At 41.2% G+C, this 24,742-nt stretch overlaps 1 protein-coding gene across 2 annotated transcripts; it reads left to right on the plus strand.

The window, feature by feature from the left end:
- The first annotated feature begins 8,634 nt into the window (after positions 1–8,634).
- Positions 8,635–24,683, plus strand: LAMP2 (lysosomal associated membrane protein 2). Of its 2 annotated transcripts, none has more exons than XM_054214070.1 (9): positions 8,635–8,760; positions 10,174–10,292; positions 10,821–11,034; positions 11,668–11,829; positions 12,619–12,836; positions 13,359–13,478; positions 13,759–13,837; positions 14,672–14,839; positions 22,171–24,683. In XM_054214070.1, the coding sequence occupies exons 1-9, from the start codon at positions 8,658–8,660 to the stop codon at positions 22,311–22,313; spliced, it is 1,326 nt and encodes a 441-aa protein (XP_054070045.1). In that variant the 5' UTR covers positions 8,635–8,657; the 3' UTR covers positions 22,314–24,683. The 2 variants fall into 2 exon arrangements, with proteins under 2 accessions (XP_054070045.1, XP_054070047.1); XM_054214072.1 differs by lacking the exon at positions 22,171–24,683 and adding an exon at positions 16,128–20,131.
- Positions 24,684–24,742: the final 59 nt, after the last annotated feature.

Below are 24,742 nucleotides of genomic sequence, written 5' to 3' on the forward strand. Positions count from 1 at the left end.
TGGCTTCTTTAAATTCTTTGGCTTGTGCTTTGATAGCAAAAATACCTGTTTGCTACTTCTTCATTCAGTCATTAAAATCCCTTGAGTTTTCTAAGTGGCTTCCATTCCTGAATTATTATTTTGGTTTTTTTTATGAAGTCTTCTACAAGGTTATTGGAGGGGAAGGAAATAAGCATTCTCACAAACTCTGAATTGGGATTAGAATGTGTAGGAGTGCCAGAAGTGGTACAAAAATACCAAAGGTTGTGGCTTGTTGCTAGCAGAGGAGGCTGCTCTCCTGCTGTATGATTATTCCTTGTCTCCCAGTACAGTTAGTAATTTATTTTTTTTTAATGGCTCTGGTACAATTATTAAAGTACAAAGGACAGGGCTGGACAGAGAACTTGCTTCTGTTACTGACGGTGGTCAAGTGGGACATTTCTTAATTTTTCTTCAGCCATTTGGAACCAATGGACTAAATCTGAGCAGAATTTGTCAGGAATATCTTCAACCCGGCTTTTCCCAGTGCAGGCGCTCTGAGGAGTTGGTGGAGCGGGGAGGTGGAGTGTTTCAGTTTTTCTTTCTGAGCTTGAGGGGCGGTTTGGAACCGCGGGAGGCTGTAGCAGAGTGCACTGATCCTCCAGGCTGATCTCTGGTGAAGGCTTGTGTGTGCTGCAGGGAGGCTGGCCTTGCACCACGCTGCTGTCATCACAAAACGTTCCCAGTGCATGGCGGCTTTAAATAGGTATGGTAAATGTCTTCCACTAACGCTGCTCAGGTGCTTTCTTTCTCTGTTATTGCGTGGAGGCATCTAAATGCATGGGATGGTTTTTACATTAACAATTTCTCCTTAAAGGGACCGTTTCCTATGTTCACAATCCTACAGAATTCTGTTGTTAAAAAAAAAAAAAAAAAATTCTACAGAAGCAGGTGGGTATTTGGAGATTGATAGATCTTCTGTCTATGCTGAGAAAAATACCAGAGCAGTACATACTTTTAATTTCTGTTACTGTATGAAGTGCATTATGCATTACTGTGCTTTCTCCTGATTTTGAGAGAAACTGGTGCCAAATCAAATTTAAGATGGTAGCTTTGGATTTACCTCCCCCCCCCCCCCCCCTTAAAGAGGCAAGGGCTTATGAACACACTGTGGCATTTAGAAAATGAACACCTCAAAATTTATGTGATGGGTTGAGAGACATTGGACTTCGTGCAGAGGGTATCTTGTAAGATATGGAGTTAACTCAGAAGAGCAGCAGTCGATGTTGATCAACCTACAACGGAGCAGGTTTTTCTTCTGGTTAAGTAACTGCTCCCTCATACAAGGTCATATTTAAAATGACTCTTATAACTTATCTTGCTCTTGCTTATGGGAAATAAGCATTAGGATACAAACTAAAGAAGAAAAGTAACTTTGAAAGTAAATTTCCTAAAACCAGTAAGACATTGCAGCACCATAGATAACCCCCCCCTCCTTTTTTTTTTTAAGCTTAGGAAAAGCAGTTCATATCCAGCAAATACTATATTGACTATTATGGATTTACACACACTGGCATGCCTATGGAGGGGGATCTCTGCTCCAATTCGCACCTCTTGACTACAGCACAGCTGCTCCACCCGCCGCCCCATCCCCAAATCCAACCATGTAATTCTGGTCAGTGGTGCCTTGGTGTCTTACTGCTTTTCACCGTGGCTGGGCTGGCTGCCTTCTGAAGTTACTTCATTCTCTTGGAATTGTCTCCTTGGTCCTCATCTTCATTCTGCTCATATCCACGGAATTCAGGGAGTTCTTTGTTAGCAGCGTTAGTTTTATCAGAAGTTTACTCTTGGTCAGCTCTTGTGGCCCAAGGCTGCAGCTGCTTCACTGCTCATGCTAGGCCACTAATGCTAAACGAGACTAGTCAGAGACACAAGCACAGTTAATCAAATTTCTTCTATAACACTGATGATAGCTCTTTAGCTTACTCCTTAAAACAATCAGCTGTTTGTCAGCTTGTAACACCTCTGTTTTAGAGCTGGAGGAAAATAAGGATGTCACTAGGTACTTCTGTGTTAAAATGCCTAAGATCTTCACTTGCTTTTGCCGTGAAATTTTGTCTTTTCAAAAACACGTAAATCTAGAGGTTCTGCTCTATCTAATGATATTTTCAGTAATAAGTTGCAGTAATTGCTTTTCCAGCAGATACAACATTTAGATGCTGCATGCAATTAAGGCACTCATCAAACTGATAATGCCTTGGCCCTTGCAGGGCTCAAGGGTTGCAATGGTTCTTTGCAAAGCTTAGTCACCATGGCTTCGCAAATAGAGAAGGGATAGTATGCAAGTAATTTGCGTCTAAGATTATATGGAATAGATTTCTTTTTACCATTTGGAGTGGTAAGTAGTTTTAATACAACATCAACTATCAGCACTGGATTATTAGCAAGATGTTCACTTAATATGTAGCTTTTTTTCCCTCCCAGACCAAACCTCATATAAAACTATCACAATGCATGTTCTGTTTTACCCTTGTATAGTCTCTGAAGCTCGAAATGTATCTGAGAACACTTTGTTACCATGGTCAAAAACGGATACCTTTTTCAAAAGCTGCCCCTTAACTACAGCAGGTCTTCTGGTTGGTGCTAGTCCCAGGCTTTCTACTCCCTTTCACCAAAGGCTGGGTGAGACAGGGTGCAGGCCCAGTTCTGCCAGGTGCGTGCTGGGGAGGAGGTACAGCTTTTGGGCATGAGATGGGAACAAAGATTACAAAAAGCAGCCTGTGCAGGGGTGAGCTGGAACCTCGTCCCCGTGCAGGTAAAGCTCCCTTGTAGGCTGCGGACAGGGAGCAGGTCAGGCTTGTTCCTCCCCAAAACTGGTTCTGCAACCCAAGGGCTGGGATTCTGCCGCTTGCAGAACTGGCCCCTGCTGTGGATCCCTTCACTTTCTTCCTTTTTATTCCTATGGCAGCAGCTCCTGCTTCAAATCCTAGCTCCAAAGGCACAAAGCAGACATGCAACCTCAAACTGGAGAAAGATCACTCCCCGGAAGAGTTTTGTTGCTCAGTGAACAGCGTTAGCTCAGGGGTTGCCAGACCTGGTTTCCTACTTCTGTCAGAGCTGGAAACTGTAGACTAATTACATAAATCATTATTACATACATCATTTGCCTTAATGTGCTTTCTGTAAAAGGGATGTATTGTTATTCTAGGTCAAAAGGGATCCTGTAGCACTGAAGTCCTGCAGTTAAAAAAATCCAGATATGAAAATGATTGTATAATAACAGTCTCCCTTCCAACTCTGTGCTTTAGATATAACTTCTGGCTGAAGTTTGAAATTTCCTGATGACATTTTTCAGTTAAAAAAAAAAAAAAAGTTACACATCTTTCATAAGAGTTGGAAGTGGGAGGTGCCTCCTGTGCAGAGACAGCCATTTTCACAAAATAACTTCTGCTCCGACGCTGACAGATGTATCTCCAGCAAGTTAGCAATGCATATTGAGAAAAACACAAAATTGAGAGTATTGACGTTTTCCTACTTTGCTGTCAGAAGCCCAAAGACTAGGCCAGCTTGTCAGCCAAACACAGGGGCTTTTTTCGCTTTAAACAGATCTACGCCTGGAAAGTAGCTTGGTGTGACCCCCCAAAAGGCACAGATTCCATCTGCTGGCAGTGTTCAGCCCCGCTGTCGGGTGTCCCGGTGCCCGGCGGGGCAGGGGGATGCTCCAGCGCCGGCGGCACCGCCCGGCCCCGCATCCCGCGGCGCGGGGGATGCAGCGAGGGACGCCCGGGTACCAGCGCCGTGTCACCCCCCGGCAGCCGATGTCTCTTTAGACAACAGGGCATTTGCAGTAGTTTTAAGAAGGTATCGCTGCGTACTGATAACAAATAAGCAACGCCGCCCCGTGCCTCTCCTCCTCCCCGCTCTGCTGGGAATGTGTTTTTCATTTCCGAGTGCTTTTGCCGGAAGTTTTGCAGTTCCCCGCCGCAACCTGCTCGCTCATCCCTTCACCTCCCCACCCAGGTTTCTTTTTTTGGCATTTCACGTGATTGCCCCACTCTTGACTCAGCAGTTTCCCGCAGCAGCGTTTAATGGTTTGGTTTCCCACCACCACCTCCTCCAGAACCCGGCAGCTCCGAAATGCCGCCATCTGCTCGGAGCAGGGGTGACCCACAGCTCTCGCCCCTTCCAGATAACAAGCGATTTTTTTCAGAGCCAGCACAGCCCAGCCATCCCTTTTCCACCACCGAGCAGGCGGGCGCACGCAGCTGAAGCCCTGCAGATGTCACACTGTGCTGAACAAAGTACGGTCTCCATTAAGGTGTCCTTCTTCCCCAGGCTACAAACTGGGGCTGCCTGAGAAGGAAAACTTTGGCGAATAGCTGTAATTCTCACAGCTGTTAGCACAGTCCCCAGAAGGGCCCCATGGTTCATGCCAAGCAAATCTGTGACCTCTCTGGCCGGCATTAATCTATTCCTTTTTCCATCCCTCCCATGTGAATTGGTACCAAATCCTTTCTCTGCCTCCTGGAAAAGAGTAATATGTTCTGACATAATCTTGTCCCTGGAAAAAATACAGAAAATGCCCTGTTTAGAGAGACATCTAAAAGAATGAATAAAAATAGATGAGAAAAAAGCAGTGATTACTGCATGTCCTAGGTACTATCTCTTTCTTCGTTTTACCACAAGCTGTACTCCTCCGCACCAGATATTGGAAACATTAAGTTGATCAGTGCTTTATTAAACACTGGACACTTTTTGCTTCTGACCACATGCATCCATCAATTTGTGCAAGTCCCAGGGTTAAGAAAAGTTTGATTACAGATATAATAGCTAACCAGCTGAAGCTGCTAAAGATTCGCAAAGGATTAAGCATACAATGGACATCAAGAATATGATGTGAATCAAAGTCACAGAACAGCCTATACATTTGAAATTAGGCATGAATTTATATTCCTTGATGAACCAAAGCTTTAATAAGAAATTATAAGGTTTTGCATATATGTTATCAGTACATGTTGGTACCTTCTTAAAACTACTGACATCAGACGAAGTATAACATGCAGTAAAAATGTATTGTAAAAATGTACAGAAACATTACGGTCCTCATCTTTGCATCCAGCAATAAACATAAGGAATGTCTTAGAAAAAGAGGATCTGCTTGCCATCCATCAGTGGCTCACAAAATCATGCCAAATGCAAAATCATTTCTCTCTGGTAAGCAAAATGGTAAGGCATTTTCTCTGCATTGTGGTAACAATCATTCACACTTCTACCACTAAAGAAAAACAGCTGATCACATGAGTTTGATCTTATGCTACTGAAGTCCAACTATCAGATAAATCCTACCATTTTTTAAGACTGCCACAATCAACAAAGAAATTACTCGTGATAAATAAGATGCAGTGGCAGTGGATATTTGTAGAAGTTATAACCTGCAAGTAGTGAATATAATAGCCATCCATGGAATTTAAGAGGAATTGGACAACATCTGACCCCAACCACTAATTATTTTTTTTTTCTAAAGGAAAGCTGGAGGATTTGTTAAATGAAAGAGGAAAGGAGTTTCATTTTGCTCCTTCCAGAGCTACAAACAGGAGATACGCTTTGGGAACTGCCCAAAAATTCTCTGTTTAGGGAGAACTGTGCCAAAACCAAGCTTCTGTCAGTTGGCTGGACAAGAGGAGAACTATGACTGTGCTAATGGCAAGAGCATATTGTTTTTAACAACGTTTTAGCACATTTAGGTGGCTGGAGCATCTGAGCTTTGCTGGGCAAACGTCACCCCGTACGTGAATGTGCGGTGCTTGTACCAACTCCCTGCAGGGGGAATTTGATCCTTTGGTCTCCCCAAGGACTCCACACAAGGGCAGAAACCCTTTGGGTGCCTCATCCGACATTGTCGTTAGGGTCAGTTGTGACATACGCACACGACAGGCACATCATTCTCTCCTGCGGTATTCTGCGACAATGAAAATAAACCACAGTCTCTGAATTCATAAAACCTCATCTTTCTATTAAGCTACTCCTATAACCAGTTTGGCATTGACTTAACTGACAGCAGGATTAGCCCGTGCATTGCTTTTCCATAGGTCCAAGGGAGGAACTGTCCTCTCATTTATCTTGACTGATACAGCAAGCAAGAAATAAGCCTCTGAATAAGAAGTGCAGCTGCTAAGATCACAGCTGTGGGAAAGTAAGGGAAGATCAGCGAGGAGAACTGTAAACACGCTCAAGTGACTCGCACGTGGGGTGCTGCAAAACACGTACATCACATTAATTGTCGTTTAGTCTTACATGCTCGACAAGTAGAACATCCACAGTTAGATAACGTAGGCCTGTGATGGATTCAGGGGCACCTTATCGAACGTGCCTGAGATTCCTGCCCCCCTGCTGAAGAAGATCAAAGCACAGTGGAAACTACGCCTGCCTGAATCCTTGAAATACAGGTGAGAACAGCAAGTCTGAGCTCTCGCTCTCTCACTCTCTTGCTAACAAGGACACTCTCGCTAATAAGGACTCTCGGTCCACAGTGCCTCCGTCCCCTGCATGCGTGCCTCTGCCCGGGTGCTGCTTCAGAGGTTCCCCGGTCCGTGAGGGACTGAGATTAAATTTGTTCTTTGCCTTTCATCCGTGGTTTTGTGGTTGTTCCTGCGTCCTGCCTGTGCCGGCTCACGCAACAGTAAAATGACGTAATACCACAAAGCGCCTGCAGAAAGCAGTTATATAGCAGGAATGGCAAAGCAGTAAGGTGCAAAGAAAGAAAGTGAGTAATCTGTGTTCTGATATTAATTATTATATTTCTGGGGCAAACCAATATATTTTTCATTATGCTAAATTACATAAACTGTACTGTTCTTTTAATCCCACACCAGTTGCTACTTTTATTCTGTGTTATTCAACAGAAACCAATTTGCTTGTTATGATAGCTACCATTTGATTTCATTTCAAGCTTCACCAAATTGGCATAAAGGAAACAAGGTAATCAGTCTTCCTTTTACGTCCGCAGAACATCTAGTCATTTTACAGTCTGTTTCCTACATGCAAGCAAGAGATCAAAATATTCTGGATTCTTCACTCAGAACAAGGGGGTGTTTGAACACACCAATGTCAATACACAAAGCAACACGTCCTGAAGTCAATGTTCCAGCTGATGCAAAAGGTGACATTCCACTACACAAACTACCTGGAACAGACCGATCATTTTCTCCTCCTCCAATTAATTAAAGCCTAATTCAAAGTCTCTCTCCTAATAGTCCAATGCTCTTAATGTAATTGCTCCTAACTCCCTGTGAGATCCCTTTTTAAAAACAGGAATTTGCTCTAAAAGAGTGAAGCCTGAGGAAATGTAAAAGCCCCAGTGGCAGGACTCTCCCTCGCCTCTGACGTGCCCCATTTTCTGCGGTGGAGCCGAGAAAGACGAAAGACTTGCTGCTTTCAGAAGTTGTGGTTTCGTCTGTGCTGCTGCTACTGGTTGCTCCCCCACAGCCCACAGCAAGTGCCGGCTCAGTTATTAAATATAAAGTTTATTTCTTCAGATAGGTTTTCAGTACATTAAGCCTAACGGCTAAATAAAAAAAATATTCTTTCCAAGTATTTTGAAATTACATGACTTTTGATATTCACATGCAATGATGTTTAGCCATGCACATGCAGGTGTGTGCTATGCACGATAAGCTGGTTTTAGGTTTTGTGCTCTTTAAGCACAAAAAGAAATTTGAAGAAGCAGTGAACGTGTCTGACCAGGCCAGCGTCTGTGCATGGAATCCCCATGTGTCCAATGGATGGGTTTCAGTCGTGGTTCTGACTTGCCAGGTTTGGGTTTGTGATACTCTTTGGAGAAGTATGGTATTGCAAGTATACAACTGAGAGTATTTAACTGACTTTTAATCACATATTGCATTCTTTCTGCTTCCTCAAGACTTTGTAACTGCTTTCGTATCAACACTGTCTACACTCCCACTGTCTCCCTGTATCAGGTCAATGTATTTTATTATCTTCTTCAGGAACTTTCATTTTCTTCCCCTATGACTGGGCATTTCTCTTAGTGCCCGATTATTCAAAATACGATTTGCATTTCTCCCACAGCATCAGAAACAGGAATTTGTTATTCCAGGAGGGCTCTTCCTTGCTTACCCTCGAGTTCCCGCATCCCCAGCAGCTGAGCATCCACCTGACGTTTTCCCTGCTGTCTCCCAGCCTCAATCTCTTCTTCCCGTCCCCCCTTCCTTTGCCAGGCCACCCTTCCTTTTGTCTTCCCCCTGATCAACACTCTCCAGGCTGCAGTCCAACCTCCATCATATTTTATACCTCATTCAAGTCTCAAATCCACTGGCTTAAATATTCTGGTCAATTTAGCTCATTTCTTCCCCTTTTTATTTATCCTAAACATGGAAAATATCCTATTTCTTTATTTTTTTTGCAGTGAGAGCAAAAGCTATATTAAGCTTCTTCGAATGCGTATCTCCTCTCGGCTTCCTCTTCTCGTCCAGGAGCAGCCCCAGATCAGACAGCACCGGCTGCCGAGGGCCAGGACAACCCGCCGCTGCCCCGCTCCCGCCGCCGCACCGGGCAGGAGCGGACCCGCCCGCCCGAGGCGTTGCGCGCCCGGCGCCCTGTCCGCCACCCATCGAATCGAGACCCGCGGCGCGGCGATTGGCGGCGCGCGGGCGGCACCGCCCCCTCCCCCTCTCACATGACCGATGGCGAGCTGTTCGTCGCGCCCGCTCGCCTCGCCCGTTCGCCCCAGCATGGCGCCGCGCCGCCCCTCCTGCCTCCTCTTCCTCCTGCTGCTCGGCGCCTCCGGTGAGCGGGGCGGTGGCCGGCCCCGGGGCGGCCGGCCCCGAGGCGGCGAGGGGGGGAGGGAGAGAGGGAGGGAGGTGACGCAGCGCGGCGTGGCGCCGCTCAACGGCCGGGGGTCGCGGGCTGACGAGGCCCTGGCGGGCCCGGCGCCGCCTCAGCCCGGCGGCGGCCCCCCCGGGCTGTCAGGGGAAGGGGAGCGGGGGTCCAGGCCTGGCCGGGACCCTGTTGCTTGGTGCCGGCGGTGAGTCCGGCCTGGCGGCTGTCGCCCGTGTGTGAGCCGAGGGCCTGTGGGCCAGGGCGGCCGTCCCGCTGCTGGCCCGGCCGGGCGTCGCTGACAGGCCCTTGGCTGCCTGGGTCCGCCCCAGCGCGGAGCCGTGGGGGTCAGCGGGCGCAGGCCTGCGGGTCGGAACTGGCTGCGGAGATTCACCGGGTTAGAAACCCAACAGCTATAGAAAGTTCCCTAAAAACGTAAAGGCAATTTAACGCCGATGTCTTTTGAGGCAGAAATTGTGGAAGCACAGTGAAGGCACCCCGATCTCACCCCTTAGAGGTCAGCCTGAGTCATGCCACTGGTGACACGGATGAGGTGCTGTGTGCAGTTTGGGGCTGCTCAACACGAGGAGGAGATCACACTGTCAGCGTGTGCAGAGAAGGGCAGCCAAGGTGGTGAAGGGTCTTGAGGGCAAGACTTCTGAGGAGCGGCAGAGTCACTTGGCTTGGTCACCATGGAGGAGAGAAGGCTGAGGGGTGTCCTTATGGCCATCTGCACCTTCTTCGAGGGGAGCAGCGGAGGGGGAGCTGCTGATCTCCTCTCTCTGGTAATCAGTGATAGGACATGAGGAAATGGAGTGAAGCTCCATCAGGTTGGGCATTAGGAAAAGGCTCTTCTCTGATCACGTGGTTGGTCCCTGGAACAGGCTCCCCAGGGAAGTGGCACCAGACCTGTCAGAGTTCAAGGATCATCTGAGTGACGCTCTTAGTCATATGGTTTAGTTTTAGGCAGCCCTGCGAGGAGCAGGGAATTGGACTCGATGATCCTTATGGGTCCCGTCCAGCTCCAGCTGTCCTATGATTAAGATAATAGGAAGACCCTGGTGTACAAGCAGAACGCTGTTTAAGTGCTGTGTTCATGCACTTCATTCAGTTTATCACCAGAAAGCTAATGCTCATTTAGATTATTAGTCTTTGCCAGGTAAACAGGCTGTAAAACATTCTCTCAACTTTTTATCTAGCTTTGAGAACTTCATGGTGGGCTTCCTAGTTTTAATACTTTTTAGAAATCTAGCTATTCTTTCAGTGTCTGGCAAATTGAATCCAGTCCTGAAAGAATTTATTGCTTTGTAATGAGCTGTTCTCTTAAGTGGTTCTAGAAAATGAAGTAAAAGCAAAGCCTTAATAGCTAATTGTATCTTGTAGGTTTTTTCCAGTCCTATGCAGTGGAAGTAGATGTAAAGGATGCCTCTAATGCCACGTGCCTGTATGCAAAATGGATGATGAGATTCTTGATAAAATACGAAACAAACAGTAGTGATTATGTAAGTATTTGGAGTTAACTTTTGTTGAGAACTCTATTTTGTCCTGGGTAGAAGTTCAAGTACGTTCCTTTACCTAGAGTGTTTGGGTTTTTTTACTTTTGTTTTTTTCCCTACGAAGTCAGTTGTTAAGAGTATTCCTAAATATTCGTTTTAAAACAAAGCATAAGTTATCAATTAATAATACAACTAACTGAAAGTGTCCTATTGCACTTACTTAAATGGCACACTGTTCAAACTTGGTGGGTTTTGTGTATCACTGTAGTAATATCCTTAGCCCAAATAGTAAGTGTAAATTGCAGCTCAGCATGGTCAAGATTTACAGACAAGTTAGATTTGTAATTCTGTACTTGAATCTGATACGACTGCTTTTTAAGTCAGATGTCAGGGACCCTTTTTCATAATTTTGTAGAATAACCCGAAATAGTCTCGCTAATCTTGTACAAGGTTCCACCCAACTCCAGCAGGTTTATAAAGTCACGGGGAAGACTGCTCTCTGTGAAAGCATTTTAAATTATCCTTTTCTTCTAGAAAAACGCAAGCTTGAATTTGTCATCTAATGTCACACACAATGGAAGCGTCTGTGGCAATGACACACAAGCTGCACTTCTGGCAGTACAGTTTGGAGAAGGTCACTCTTGGAGCGTTAACTTTACAAAATCCAACGAAACTTACCAGGGGGACTTTATCACATTTACTTACAACACCAATGATACTGCTGTATTTCCTGATGCTAAAAGAAAAGGTAATGTTCAGTGCAGAGTCCTGCTTACAAAACAGGCTCAAACAGAAGTGTCAGATCTCATGTACCTGACCTTGGTTGGCGTTTTCAAAGTTAGAAGGACTAATAATGTATGTAACGATTTCTATGCCATATACTGCCTAACTGTTGTTCATCGTACCTACCTACTCTGTAAGAATACAGACTAGTTAGATTCACTGAATGTATAATTCCTTTAAGTGGAATGGAAGGGGAAGTTTAACTGAACAGCCTTGATAAGTGAGGTGCTGCTCGTAGACAACAGGCATATGAAAGATTCATTTTAGTATGCACTACTTGGCCTTCCACCTAGCAAAGTGCTACAGTGTTAGGCTTTCCATGTACTAATACATGCTAATAATAGGATTTTTTTTCTTTAAAGAAAAACTAAAGTGTAAAAGTTTACCTTTCTAATGGCTTGTCTAGTTCTGGAAACTTGGTTACTTCTTTGTGTTTCTTAGCACTTCAGGTCAGGACACATAGGTAAAACATTCAAGAGAGGTTAGGATTGTTAAACTTTAATTATCTCTTTGTCTTCTGGAATTATATAAAGCATAACACTACCTATAAATGTTCTTGTAGTTTATAAGGTATTAAAATATTTGTGCTTATTTGTAGGACCAATTACTATTGTTGTACGGGATACTATGCGTCCAGTTCAACTGAATAACGTCTTCGTGTGTCATAACGCTGACTTTTTTGAAGCAGAAAACGTAACACAGATTTTCTGGAATGTTACTGTGCAGGCTTTTGTTCAGAATGGCACAATCAGTAAAAAAGGTGAGCGTTTCAATTTGAATGAGCTTTTTTGTATTGCGCCTTAGTGCAGGGAGCAAAGTCCCATAACAAAAAAATCCACCAGTTCTAAGATGTGCTGTGTTGAATAATACTGATGTAAATATACTTTAGTACGTCTTTCCTTGTTCCTGGAAAAATAATTAGTAGAACAGATCTAGCAGCATATAGTGATGTAGATTGTTCCCTTGCCAAGGTGGTAGTTTAATAAAGTGTGTATTCCAGTAATAAGGGTATTAAAAACAAGCACTTCAGAGCTGCTGTTGCTGACTAGATGATTTGAGTTTCAAGGTTTTTAACTTGACTGCCTTCCATTTTCAGTAGTAGCCTCTGCTTTTTCATTTAAATAGTCCAGAGCCTGTTGTCTCATCTCATAGCTCAGCTATTGAAGAGATGAGCACGTCGTCCTGCTACATAAACCTTAATAGGGTTGCTTACTTTATCTACAACAAATACATATCGCACTTTTATAACCACTTCGCTATCTTTGTCTGTGTGTTTCACTTCTATGTGTCAGAGATAAGTAGTACTACATATGCTACATGGATTTAAAACTGTGGACATTACAGAATTTCTGAGAATATATGATAGCTGTAAACTCTTTGGAATACTGTGCCATAGTGCTGAGTTTGAGACTTCTGACTTGGTGATGAGTAGACTCCCAATGAGCCGAGATTTCAACAGAGAAATTGGTATCTGTATTGAACTGACCTCCAAATCATAAGACTTTAATAAAATTTCAGCACTGAAATGGTGATTAAAATTTCTTTCCAGAGTCTAGATGTCGTGCTGATGCACCTACTTCTGCACCTACTGTTCCACCTACTATTGCCAATGTAACTACTGCATCTACCACCACTTTATCACCTTCTCCAACCACTGGTCCCAGGCCTGTGGAGAATCCAGAAACAGGAAACTATTCTCTTAAAAGTGGAAATAAAACTTGTCTTCTGGCTACTGTGGGGCTGCAGCTGAATGTTTCCCAAGACAAGGTGCTTTTCTTCTATTTTAGACGAGTAGAAAGGTTGCTGTAGTTATGAAATGTGAGTGCAGGGTATTTGCTTTGTACGCTGCTGGCTGTCTAGAACAGCTTCTAAGTGTTGTACGTAGCACCTCTCTGATGTCAGGATAGTTTTTTGGCATAATATCTAGCTTCAAAACCTTACGTGGATTCAACTTCTTACTGGGGGTACCTCTAACATCATTAAAAGCCTGGAACTTTCTAAGCTTTTAAGGCTGTTCATCCCTGCAGATACTGTCTTTCCCCACAGAGGGAGCCAAAGCTAACCTGTTGTACTAGGTCAACAAAATAAGACTTCACCAGGCAATTTCTTTGCTTCAGTATTACCAGCATGCAAATTTAACTCAAGTAGCCTTGGTTTGATAGTAACCAGGCTCAATCTTACTGCTGTCATATTCATGACAAGCTCTTGTAGCCTAAGACTGCTGCTGACTGAAACAATGCATTCCTAATGGCAGCTGCACGTCTTTGACATGGTATGTCTGTATTGCAGCCTCTTCTGATCAACATCAATCCAAAGACAACGAGCACAGATGGTACATGTGGTAACACAACAGCTACTCTGAAACTGAATGATGGAAATAGCACATTGATTGGGTTCACATTTGTTGTTGTAAGTAACTTCTTTTATCTTAAACCAAGGTTCCACTTTTCACAGCATTGCATAATGGTCGCTTGTAGTAAAATCCTTCTGTCACTTGCTGGTGGTCGGCTGTTTCCGCATAGGAAGTGGAACAGGCTCTAGCTGACTGCCTCAAGACAAATGGAGAATTGGGCTAAAGTTGTAGAAAATATAAGACTGTGGTAAATGTGTTAGCCTCTGTAAAGCATGTGTTATTAAAGTAAAAAATGCAGAATTACACACTGACAATTGGTTCTTGCTTCTTAAACAGAAAAATACAAGTGCAAGTGTACAAAAATTTTATCTGAAGGAGGTGAATGTTACACTGCTCAACCGTCTGAATGGTTCTGGTAAGAAATAGTATCTGCCTTAAAGCCAAGTGTAAGCTTTTGTTCAATATCTGTATTTGTCAAATACTTCTGACTTTTTTTTCAACACTGTTCATGCTAACTGTTACTTCCTACTTTAAGTCTTTAAGTTGGTAGGAACAAAAGTAATAAGCAGAAATAGCTATGAGTTACTTTAAACAGCAGTGTGGGATCATTCTCTTTTCCTGAAACTTCTGCTAACGTGGTCGTTTACTTTGTCATAAACATATATAAATTAAGAGGGCTTCTTTATAACTGTTTTCAGTAACATAATTTTTGAGATCTGAAATACAGTTGTACCAACCCTGAAGCTCTTTGATTGAAGCTGACTTCTTTGATTGAAGACGCTGCTGTGTCTTCTAACCACTACTGCTTAACTCTCACTGGTAAAAGAGACCAGTCCTTCAAAAACTAAAGCAAACTTTTTTTCTAAATCAAAATACGTTTGTTGTTTGTGGGTTGCTGGTTTTTTTAAGTTGCTTGTCACAGCTACTGCAGTTAAAAGGGCACTAAAGCCAAAATGCTTGCAGCTCTGCAATGTTGGTATGAATGGAGGTATGAGGAAAGCCTAATGTCATATCTATATGGAGGAGAGGTTACTGCTAAGTACTGTAATAATTTCAGTGCCTGACTTTTGGTTAAGCAGATCAATCACACTTTAGACTACCTTATTTTTCAGAGTAGTCAGTGCTGAAAAGTTGGCCCCTTTAGATTTAGCTCCTTAGTCTTACGATTGTATTAGAAACTCTCTTGTTTTTAAAGTGGGTGTGCAAACTTCCTTTTTTTTTTTTTTTTCTTTCCCCCCCCTTTGTTTAGTCATTTCAAATGCAGATAACAACAATTTCAGCAAGTGGGATACTTTCCTTGGTAGTTCTTATATGTGCCGAAAAGAGCAAACTCTTGAGGTTAATGAAGATCTTCAAATACATACTTTTAATCTATGGATTCAGCCATTCCTCGTGAAGGAAAATAAGTTCTCTACAGGTGAGAGTTCTTCTTTTGTTAATTCTTGCAATGCTTGCAAAACTCTTACTTGCTAAAAAGCACCAACGTTGGGCACAGGCACTTTATTTTTGAAGCTCGTGTTGCATTTGGGTTTTGGTTGGTTGTTTTGGGTTTTTTTGTGGGCTGGTTTTTTTTTTTTGCACACAGAATGAAGATAAGTTCTGAGACTGACTTCAAGTTGAAGGAAAGCTTTGTTCTTACTTAAAAATATTTGCTAGCTATGTTGGTTCGCCTTCATAAAACTTGAAGGAGCTAGAGACACTGGAGAGGGACTTAAGCATTGCTTTGCAGAATAGGTTAGAAGTTATCTGACATTATCTTGACATACAGCTTTTTGTAGCTTGAATATATAAGAAAATGACACAAAACTTTAGCAGAAGTGGACTTTGGTAATACCGTTAGGTGTTTAGTTTCTCTTTACCTGGTAGTCTAAGGAATAGGAGTTTTCGGGGTGGGGGGGTGAAAAGAACTAACAGAGCTTCTTTCAGAAGCAGTCTTGGAATATCCAAAACTATAGAAATATTCTAAAATGTTTGTTTGCTGCATTATCCTGGTCTTGTCTGGGGAAAACTGGAATGGCTTAAACGACCTCATTCTTTAGTGTAACCTGGACTTTGTACTTAATGATAATACTTGCAGCACAGTCTTACTAGACTAGATTAATCTGTAGACAAATACATTGGGTGCAGGTTTTCTAACTTCTCTTTTTAGGCAGAGTTAACTCCCCAAAGGGATGCAGGATAAACAATATTAATCATAATATGTTCTAAAGAGTTTGGGTCCCGCTTCATTTGTAGTTCAAGTTGCAGCTAGCTTCCTTCTCTTAATTACAGTTACTTCATCTCTGTAACACATCTCCATTCTGGATATGTTCTTGATACCAGATCTAGGTCACTTTATTCTTAATGGGTAAAAGCACCAGACTTGCCTTAAGCATGACATAGTTAAGCCTGGTTCTGTCTTAAAAGAAGAATGTCCACTCTCTTGTCTAGTACAGATCTTGTGCACGTGAAAACTCGTACACCAGGGGCACTTCCGTTAGCTTACTATAGTTTATCAAAAGTTCCAAGTGATTACAGTGCTTAATACATGCTAGATGTACCCATGAGATCTCTGCAGTTCTTTCTCTCTTAGTTTAAAGATGTAATAGTACTTGATTTTTTTAACATCTTCATATTAAGGAAATAGATTTATTTTTTTTTATACCACACTTGGCAAGTATTCTGTCTTTATTTATTCCTTGTTGCAACCTTTTTCTCATCTACAGCCCAAGAGTGTTCACTGGATGATGACAACATTCTAATCCCAATTGTAGTTGGTGCTGCACTTGCTGGCTTGATTGCCATTATAGTGGTTGCTTACATAATTGGCAGAAGAAAAAGCTATGCCGGATATCAAACTTTGTGAATCTAAATGTGATTCCTGTTCTGATTTCACTCTAAACAAAGCAAGTGCAAGTTCTGAAGTCCAAAAAAGATCCAAACCTTAGGAGTAATTACTAGCCACAGCTAATTGGAGTTGAGAAACAAAGAGAGAATGTTTATCTCAGATGAAGCAGAACTACGTTCTTAGTTTTCCTGCTCTAAGAAGACGACGTGGGTTTCTAGCTGTTTTGAAGATGTCAAATGTTGGATGAATTGCTAGGCTAAGGATTTTTGTCTTGCAAAAACCCCAAAGCATTTAGGATTTATTTCTGCTTTTTACAAATTACAGCCTGAAACAAGAACACATTCTAAACTGATGTACATTGGGCAACTCCCAGAAGAGCATAGAATTTGTACTTGCTTCTCTCCTCTGCGTTCCTTAGTCGTTGTCATAATTGTGGGTTAAGCTGGCAGCGTTAGTCACTATGTTGACGCCTATAATATTTAATGAGGGTTGTATGATGCCCAGTAACAGCTTTGTTTTCCACAGAATTGAACTTCAGGCTGGAGATTAAGTGATCTTTTGAAGTGGCAGCAGTAACTTACTTAGCTTTGGCAGAATTTGAGTAGTTTACTCCTGCTTTGGTGTAGTTTCAGGAATCATTCCTATACCCTGGCTGTACAAATAAAATGGGTAACCTATACTTGCCAAATGGTGGCTATATAGCAAGACTTTAGTGCCGTTTCCAAATGCTTTCAACAACAGCAACAAAAAATTACTGTTAGGCACTGAATTCTTCATCACTTATTATACCTTGGCAATCATCTAAAATAATTCAGCTGAGGCAGAGTTCTGCTAAATTAATGCAAGCTTTTTTGCTGGCATCAGTTTAAAGGGAATAACCTTTCTAAATATTCCAGAACTTTAAAGTGCACTTAACTTTATAGCATACTCTGCACAGAACTGGTCTGTCTTGTTGCTTTGAATGACCATTGTTTAAAGATGCTTTCATTTAATGAGCCAGTATCTGTTGTTGCAGCTTGAGCTGTTTTTAAATCTTCATCTTGAATGGTTCTCTGCCAACCAGAACTCACACTATAACTGCCCGCCATTGGCATTCTGAATGTTTAATGTACTTTGTGTTTGATTGTTTGCTGTCTAGCATTTATTAATGTTAAGAATGCAAAAGCCAAACAAGTCTGAGATGGACCCACAACACCTGTTTTTTCCTTGCTGCATGGAAAGGATAACTAGCTTAAAAAATGCAGTGCAACTAGACTGTTCTTAAACTGCAGCTCTGTAGAGAATAACCCTTGCTGCACAATTTTTCTCTGGCCTCCTTGTGCTGTAATATATAGGTTTTACTGCATGGGGGAAAAAAAAAGGTCTTTTAGACTTTAGATGTGTGGCTTTTTTGCATATGTCATAACATGAGCTGCCTAAACTAGTTATTTAATGAACGTAACGTTGTCTCCCCCTTTAGAATGAGTTTAGCCTGCATCAAAGCTGGTTTAGTGTTTTATTAGTGTTTTCTAGGGTTGTTGAGATATCTGTGGCATGTTTGTATACAAATACTAAAATACACTTCTTTCAGTAATTTTTTTTTTTTGGTAAAACCAGTTTACTTTTGACACTAGCTAAGGAAGCAAGTGTGGGTGGATAATGCTTACTATAGCTTGTAGTCTACAGCTTGAATTTTGCATCAGTTACTGAAATTCATTTTAATGGAAGTGGGGAACTACTATAAGTTTAATACTGAAACAGGCTTCAAGACTTTCCATTTTAATTAAAAAAAAATGAATCTAATGACTTTCACATTAATATATCCTCAAATGCAGAAATTCATATAGATTTTTTTTAGCATTTTGGTGACTGATGTTTAGTGGCACCAGTTACATGTGCATTTCTGTTAAAGGAGTAGAAACCACACTGTGTTCATCTGACCATGCAAATTTTCAAACTGTGCATGGTTTCCAAGTGACAATATAGAAGACCAGTGCAAGCTGCTCCCAAAATTCAACAATACTAGAAGTATGCTTGCAAAAACCTGCAACTTAATCTTCATTTGCAAGTATATTGGCTCAGAGATTAAAGTACTCCTAGACTGGTGTGCAGATAACTGGTTCAAAAAACATCTAATTTTCATTTGACTGCCTGTTGTTATAAAACCACTAGTTTTCCTGTATGTATTGCTCCGTAGGGAACTGTCAACCTGTTCAAAATGTGCTCTAAATAATAAAGATCGTTCTATTTCTTAAGGAAGTTTGTTCACATTTTTTAACTGATTTGAAAACAGACATCTTGTACTATCTCTTTAAAAAGAAAATAAACTAAATGAGTAAGGTAAGGTCAATCAGTGTGTATCTGACATCCTGTTATATAGCTGGTGAAGGTGGTCCTTGAACAGTCCTCTGTTGTTTGTGTTGTAATGCCTTGTTTTGCAGCACATTCTGAAGTGTGCTTGGCTACAATCCATTAGCAGAAGACAGCCTGAACCAGTAGAGAAGCTCTACACCTGGTTCATCACTAGAAATCTGCTTGTAAACTTTTTTTGTCAATTGTAGCTCCATGCAGACAAGGTGTTTTTCTGTGATTGATTTTGCTAGCCATCTTAAACTGGCGTACAGCTGCGAACAGTTCAGTTTCTTCTTGCAGTTGTCCTGGAAAATTAAATTGGTCTCTGCATTCAGCAAAAGTGGGCAAGCACTAGGGAGCCTTCTGGGAATTGGTTAGTAGCTTCATTCTCTAAGGTAGAAGCTGTGTTGATCCTGTCTGCGCTGACAGTTCTTCTGGTAACTGCTACTATATACTTTTTCCTGCATCAAGAGAGATGCTAGTTCTTTCCTTTACCATATATCTTTCTGGCCCATCTTATGAACTCTATGGTCATAGGACAAGAGGAAAAAGTGCGGTATAATCCTATACGATTTCTTCTTGATTCTAGCCTGCACTGCTTCTATAATCGTTACGTTAAAGCTACCTTCCTATCTGCTACACAAAGTCAAAATAACATTAGCACCTTTCTGAAAGAGTGTCAGCTGAAGCTTTTTTAATGTGAAGGAAAACACAAATATGTTAATAGACTCTTGTTAACATATTAACCTAAGGGTTCCTAAGGTTGTAAATCAGTCAAAGTGAATTTAAACTACAAGGGAACTGCAGGCATCAAATTACTGATAACTTGTCAGAACAAATCAGTCTGCAAGAGTCTGTGACAAAACTTGGAACAAGCAGGAGTTAGTGCTGTCCTGTAATAATTGTAAAGACTTTTTTTTTTTTTTAAGTGTAATTCTGTCTCCAGTATTGTTGTCTCTCCTGGAGACTTGCAGTGAGCATCTAGACACTGGAAGACTGGACTTTGTGGTGTACAATAATGATAAAGCTACAGTAGTGTATCATGGAAGTATGAGTCTGTTATGATGTTTGGAAAGGGCAACCATTACTGTTATATTTTGGGGAGGGGGAGGAGGTCAGGGTTTTGTGGTTGACTGTCTGATGTGCTGTTGGGGAAAGGCATAATTGTTTTAAGTAATTAGAGGGAGATTATAGTCTTAAAGAGAGTCAAGCAAGTGGGTTTATTTAAAAACAAACCTGGTTAAGAAACAAGGTAGAGTGTATTGTCATAGTTTATGTTTGAATCTAACAACTTGGAGTATGTTCTAGCTCATGATCAATTGATGAATTAATTTCAGCTCTTCCAAAATACTACACTTTTAATTAAAAAAATATGAAGACATGCAGTGGCATTATGTGAATAAAAATAGTTTTGTTGTGGCTTGTGGAAATAGCATATAACTTGTGGATGTTGAATATTAATGTGTATAATCTATCATAGACTGCCGTTTGATTACTATGGACTGTGCCTTATATACAGTTTACTAAATATTAAAATTGTTCTCTAAGATACCAAGATTTCTGATCTTTAAGCTTAAAGATGCCATGCTAGTAGTTCTCAAAACAAGCGTTTCCAGCCAACGAATGCTTTTTTGTTTGTTTGTTTTAATTTTTAAACTTACCACTGTTCTCTATTGTATAGTATATACCAATAAAACCACAAAATTTCGGGCTATCGGTTGCATCTCATGATTAGCATTAAAAGGGAAGATAGCTTTTATACTGGGGCTAAAAATATTGTGGGCCAACATTTCTGATTATTTTGAGTGGTCAAACAAGCTATTCCTCCTGGCCTGGATGTGGCGTCTGCTTGCCGTGGTGTACAGTTACCAGGTTCTGCATTTGAAGACACTTCTCTGAAGCTTCTAACCATTGTATGCGTACAATGCATGGATAGATGTGTGCCAACAACAGTGGCAAACTGGAGAGAGGTAAAGGATGGAGTGTTCCTAGTATGAACTTTAAACCCTTTTTATCCTGGGAATTCCATGTGCCATAGTGTAATGTGTATTGCCGTGATCTCATTCCTTTAGAGAAAAAGAGAACAGGAATTTCTGTCACTGCCTGCTGGGCACCTTTCATCCTTAGAAAATTCATTCATGTTCAGTAGTAGTGACCCATTACCTGGCATGTAGTAGTTAAATTGTGTATGTTGATCTTCAGTGAACAAAGATGACTAAACATAAAACGCAGTTCTCTTTAAGATGCTTAAATGCTTTCTCAGTAGTCAGCATATTTTGAAATAGCTCACTGTATAACATACATATCTTCTTTCCTCTTTTCTTTTTTTTTCCCCCCTTCCAAGTGTTGCTCTGCTTGGCAGTAGGTACCTTCAGATTCTCCAAGTTCAGTATTTTTCAGGTGCTGAACCTCTGAGTTGTTCTTGTTCCTTATAGCCGAAGGCTTTGTGTAGCCCTTCATGAAGCTCGTGTCCTGGACTGTAGCAATAAATAAAGGCCGTAAATTTCCCATAACTAAGGCTGATTCAGTTAGAGTCAAATGTTTTAAATATTCACTTGAAACAATAGTTAACTTTTGATAAAGCATTGAATGTGTGCATGACACTTTGTTCTAATATAAACTCAAGCAAAAAAGCTTCTTTAGGAGTTCCGCTTTATTAAGAGCGTGGAAGTCAAGCACCCTTACCGTGTTGAAGCAGTACAGAGACACTGTGCCGTATCTTACGAAACACCTCATCTTGGCACCAGGCAGGTGGAGCTCTGCTCTCTGCACACAGGAGGAGTGCCAAGCCCTGCCTCCATCTCTAAGGTGCATCACTGATTTTGAAATCCCAGCGTTCGCTGATCTGTGCATCAGCGTTTGTATCAACAAGTTCACATATTTTACAACCTGTACATTAAAAACCACTGTAGCGTTACAGCTGTATCTTTTTTTTTTTCCTCTCCTATGTTGATTTCTGTAAGGTCTGCATAGTTCCTCAGCTGAAACTGATAAACCTTTTCTTGTATTTGCGTTGAAAATTAATAAAGTTAGCCACTCAAAGAGAGAGTCAGTGTCTTCCATGCAGTGCTTTCAGCATGTGTATCTTTGCTGTCTTGGAGTTTTCGGTAAGCTTCTACTTTATTAGTTAATTAGTTTTCTTAGTTCTCTTCGTGTCTAGAACCTGGAGAAATGTTGGTGACTTGAGAGTTTGTGAAGTCACTTGGACAAGGCAGTCGTATGCCAGTCTGTCGTCTTTTGTTGCTATATTGCTCTGAACTCTTGAGGTGTGATCAGCTAGTGCATGCTCAGGCTGCTGTTTTGTCCTCACAATTCTAATGGGAGTAGACTGCTCACTAGAGGAAAGTGAAATTAAACCTGCGAATTGGAAGTATGTTACCAATACAAATGGCTTGTGTAATATGTATACTTAAAGAAATCAATCTTCCTGTCAATTCTTTACTCAATACTGATTTTACTGTAGATGTATCTAATACAGTGTAAGTTCTCAAAAACGTCTGTTTGCTCCTTGCTTTCTTTGGTTTCTAATGCTTGATTTCCTTTACTAATTTATTCTCCCTTGCTTTTTTTTGTTTTTCTTCTTTCTGCAGCTGAAGAATGCTTTGCTGATTCTGACCTGAACTTTCTTATCCCCATCGCAGTGGGCATGGCACTTGGCTTCCTTATCATTCTTGTCTTTATATCTTATATCATTGGAAGAAGAAAAAGTCGTACTGGCTATCAGTCTGTATAATCTCTTAATTCCGTCTCTGTTGCCACCTTCCCTCTCTTCTCCTTTCCCCAGACTCCCCGATCTGCCCCTTTAAAAAGAAGAAAAACAAATGAATTCATAGTTTCTTTATTTAAAAAAAAATAATAAAAAATGCTTCACGACAGAATATCATGTTATGAGTCTGAAGATGAGTTGCAGAATTACTTGAAGCTAGTATATGATTTTGGAGAAAGTGTTCTGAGGACTGTAGAATTGAGTAGGGTTGATGTACGTCCATGGGAGAAATGTGGTTATTTTGAGTAAAGAAGACATGTATGAATCTTTATTTCTGTTGTTTAATCTTTTTATACAAGAAAATTTCTAGTTGCATCCAGCTATCTTGGATGTTGCTAAAGCTAAAACCATAATTAAAGGTGTGAATGCTATGTCGAAAGGGACTGTATGTGCTATAGGAAAACGAATACCAAGCTCTTAACAGACTTCTATTGGGAACTTGGCATATGGCTGTTGTCTTTTTTTCATTAGCAGCTTATTCTTGTGAATTGGTCTGAATTTCCTGTTCCTTCTGAATGTAAAGGTAGTACCTGATCTCACTAATAAAATAACGTAATGTGAGAAGAACATCTGATTCTTCTAGTAAATTAATTTGTTTAACATCAGTAGGGAGAAGTTGACTGTTAATGTACGTTAAATAGCTTTGCACTAGCATGATGTCTTTAATGTCTTTATTCACTAAGATAAGGCTCAGTCTTGGAGAACTTTTGCTACTCAGAAAAGCCAACAGTCTGCTAAAGGAAATGTGCCCTGTGCTATTTTGTTTGACTGTGCTTTCCCTTTTGGTCTGAGCTCAATTGTGAAATGAAGGTGGGAGGCTGGAATTTCACTGGCTGCAGTTTGTCTCAGCTTTGATTCTGTGCACATAAAAGAAACTGCAGAGTGTTTCAGCACTGGTCCTCGTGAGGCTCAGGAGCATTTTGAGAGCTCTCAAAGGCTCACTAAGAATGCAGATTGTTCAGATTCCTGCAGTTCCTTTGGACAGCTTTCATGGGTTAACAGAGGATCACTGAAAAGCTGTGATCTAGGAATGCAAGTAAAGATACAAAACCAATCTGTTTTGGTAGGATTAATCTGCTTTTAACCTCCTAATTATTGCTCTCTCAAAACAACAGTTGAATAGTGTAAGAGCACAAAATTTCTAGTATGAGGAATGCTGATTATAAAGCAGAAACTAATATATATATATATATATAGCGAGGAAGGTGACTTCCAAAGGAATAAGAGCATCTGACTTGTTTGAAGATGCTTTCTTTGTTATTAATGCCATACCTTTTGTAATTCTATGTTTTATATCTAAACGGTACCAAAATAGAAGCTAGCTGTTTGTGGTTGTGTTCTGCTTTGTTCCCGTCGGGTTCATGTTGACAGGATGAAAGAAGCTTCTTGCTCTTTCAGCCTCTTTGGTCCGTCTTGGTCAAAGCCTTTTGCAGCTAGCAAACCCTAATTTCCAACTGTGGGACAGCTCAAGAGCTGCCAGGTCTGCAGAGAGCTACTGATGCCACACAAAGTTTCTGTCCTCTGCAGCGAGTGTTTACTAAAGCTATTGTAATATTTACTATCTCTGTGCACTGAGCCTGTATCTAGGTTGTAGGGAAAGTACCTTCAGTAATTCACATGCACAAAGGAAAGGGTCAACACTGATGTTTAAGTAATTCACAATAGCTACATATTCAGGGAAGGGAGATTTCTAAAGAGTTAGTTTTGATGCTTGAGAAATACCTGTACATTGAATTATTCTTGTCCTCGCTGTGACAAAAGACAAGATTTACCTGAATCTGACAAAACTGATTTTTGTACCACAAATGGGCTCTAGAACCAAGTTGTCTTTTATTAAGAGTGTAATTTAATGCTGCTGAGCTGGACCGTGTCCTTTGGTTTTGGTTGTCTTGGTCTTTTGTGTTGTACCTTTGCTCTCACAATACTTGGTTTCCCTGATAGAGTGGTAAATGGTGAATTATTTTGAGACTGGCAGTTTCTGAGTAACACCTGCTTGTCAGAGTGTGTTGCTTCTCTGCTGCCAGCAGATGGATTCCATCTATGGTTTCATGCTCAGATTGCAGATGAAAGTATTTTGCATCACTTTTGCTAGGTTATTTTGGTAAAATGTGGCAATTTCCTAGATGCAGAGAGAGATATATATATATATGTATTTTGTATAGATGTATAAAGTATTATTTTGGGCTGCAATAGAAGTCAAAAATTGAGCCAGCACTTTAAGGTTGTTGCAGCATGAAGAGTGGTGTATACAATTCTCCAAATCTTGAAATGGGTGTACAAATATGCTGAAAGCAGAATATATGTATGGAAAATAAAGTTAACCAAGGTGTTTATAAAGCTTTGTTTTAGTGTATGTAGACACGCATGCTATTTCTGAGAGCTTTTCCCATGGGATT

The sequence above is a fragment of the Rissa tridactyla genome, chromosome 9 (assembly GCF_028500815.1).
Source record: "Rissa tridactyla isolate bRisTri1 chromosome 9, bRisTri1.patW.cur.20221130, whole genome shotgun sequence".
Lineage (NCBI taxonomy): Eukaryota > Metazoa > Chordata > Aves > Charadriiformes > Laridae > Rissa > Rissa tridactyla.